Source organism: Platalea leucorodia, assembly GCF_965183815.1.
Source record: "Platalea leucorodia genome assembly, chromosome: 13".
NCBI lineage: Eukaryota > Metazoa > Chordata > Aves > Pelecaniformes > Threskiornithidae > Platalea > Platalea leucorodia.
The window spans coordinates 5,804,563-5,807,019 of record NC_138835.1 but is presented as its reverse complement, the minus strand read 5'-3'; the positions used below and the strand labels follow the sequence as shown (position 1 = coordinate 5,807,019).

Here is a 2,457-nt window from a genome sequence, read left to right as displayed (position 1 = left end):
ACTAAGTCAAAATGATTTAAATACTGTGCATCAAGGCAGACTGCTTTTTCATGGGTAAATTACTTTTCCTGAAGTTGCAAATAATTATCTAAAGGCAGTTCTGAATTTATTTTACTTTGAAGACACTGTGTGTTGCTGTCTGGGCTAATTTTGCAGAACTGCCTGATAGTCTTGAACTGTGAAAGAGTTTCAGACTACTATTCTTTAAACAGAGAAAGGTTGTTCTGGGACTCTTCCAACCAAAGTAGTTTTTAAAAAGAAAGATGTACAATACAGAATCAAGGAAGTACAGCATCTCCATATGCACAGTCCTCTTCAATAGCAAGATTGGACTCTGCTCCTCTTCCAACTTTATATGCGCCTGTCACAATTCTCAGCCACACTCTTTCACCCTGCAAAGCATTAATTTGCATTGTGAATTAAAAAACATAACTACAGAAAACGTATGCTATTGAGTCTGTTCTGTCTTCCAGATATGAATGATTTATAAGCAAATCTAGGAATTCACTCAAGATGAAGTATAACACTGGGTTCACAGGGCAACCTTGTTTAAAGGGGCAATCTGCTCTGGTGAATTTACATCCCCCTCATCTACTCCAGGTATGTGACTTGATTTTTGCCTACAACTAACAGTAATTTACATTTGCCCATAACAGGAGCTGCATGTCCGTGGGCAGGTAGCGTTTTGGATCGAGTTGACATTACTCAAGTAACTTTGGTTTAATATCCTTGTCTTCAGATTAGTTGTCTTCAGGTTAGTTAGGTTTCATTTTTTAATTGCTAGTCTAGTTTAAAGAAAGTTTTACTTTTCCTATCCACAGGCTAGTTTCCTGTCTGCAGGTGAAAAACCCCACCTTTCCTCTAAAGTCATTCTGCAAAGGTGCTTGTTCCCATGTTTCCCTACCCACGGTTCACCCCATGAGTTACAAACAATCCGGTATTCTGTTCCATTTTCTATGCCCCAGCCAGCCACAGATACAATGTGATTCACCACAGGCGAGGCGTTGTACTCTGTATAAAGTCCTCCAATGTAAGCGTCCAACTTTTCAGTGGCCGTTATGCCACAGCTGTAATAAAACAGAGAATGCACTTTTATACAAGGGGATCAGGGCAGAGGCCTGGCTAAAAAAACAATTGGTTTTCTTGCATTTCGAGTTCAGAACTCGATTTATCTACAAATAAGCTAAGGTCTGCGTGTTAGTACAGAGCTGCTAACATATGCTGGAGTGGAGAAGCACACTTCAGTCATTCAAATGAGTTTCAAATGTGTCAATCCCAATATTACTAGTAAATAAACAACTGTTCAAGGTTTTTTTAACTAATTGGTCCATTAGTACAGATTTCTGCCATTATTTCTTCTCTTCCACTGACAGACCCATGGTCAGCAACTTTCCAGAGAGTGTAGTTCTTTGTCACAGGGTGTTCTCCGAAAGTGACACAAGTTCCACACTGGTTAAACTTCTTACACTCTACAAAACAAAAGTGAGATTATCATTGCAAGATAATGCTTTTCTTCAAGTTAATTACTTATACCACACTGTCATGGTTTAACCACAGTGGGCAACTAAGCACCATGCAGCTGGTTACTGATACTTCTCCCCCTGGCCCCCACAGTGAGATGGGGAGGGAATCACAAAAAAAAAGTAAAATCTGTGGGTTGAGATAAAGACAGATTAATAGCAGAGCAAAGGAAGATAAAATAATAATAATAGAATATACAAAACAAGTGATGCACAATGCAATTGCTCACCACATGGTGACTGATGCCCTGCCCTTCCCCGAGCAGTGATTACTGATCCCCAGCCACGTCCCCCCAGCTTTATATGCTGAGTATGGCATCATATGGTATGGAACAGCCCTTTGGCCGGTTTGGATAGCCGTGCCCCCTCCCAGCTTCTTGGGCACCTGGCAGAGCACGGGAAGCTGAAAAGTCCTCGACTAGTGGAAGCACTACTTAGCAACAGCTAAAACATCAGTGTGTTATTAGCACTATTCTCACACTAAACCAAAAATGCAGCACTATACCAGCTACTAGGAAGAAAATTAACTCTATCCCAGCCAAAATCAGGATACACACTAAGCTTTCTTCCTTTTACCCTAACTGAGGCAGACATTAATTACAAATACCTAATCTCTCTGGCAAAATAGATTTTGTTTCTAGAAACCATAGTTAAAGACTCTCCAATCACTAGTTACTCTTATTTGATTCATAGGCATAAGTGCTTTGATGAGAAAATATTTCACATGTGCTTCTGTATATACACAGAAACTATTACAGTCATACATGACCAGAGAAAAGTTTACATTTCTCCATTGTTTAACATGAGGAGGCAATTGTAAATATTGAAGTACATAAGAAATTGTATAAAACAGACTTAAGAGATAAAGTTTTAAAAATTTATCTGTGTAAAATACTTCGGGCATTATTTAATCAAATGCTTTCTGGCTAGAGTAAGA

At 39.2% G+C, this 2,457-nt stretch overlaps 1 protein-coding gene across 1 annotated transcript; it reads right to left on the bottom strand.

Annotated features, from left to right (window-relative positions):
- Positions 1–278: 278 nt before the first annotated feature.
- On the bottom strand, positions 279–2,211 carry LOC309596920 (cathepsin Z-like; the record flags this gene model as incomplete). The annotated part of the gene is made up of 4 exons (XM_082325684.1): positions 279–392; positions 905–1,067; positions 1,376–1,469; positions 2,190–2,211. The coding sequence occupies 4 exons, from the start codon at positions 2,209–2,211 to the stop codon at positions 279–281; spliced, it is 393 nt and encodes a 130-aa protein (XP_082181810.1).
- Positions 2,212–2,457: the final 246 nt, after the last annotated feature.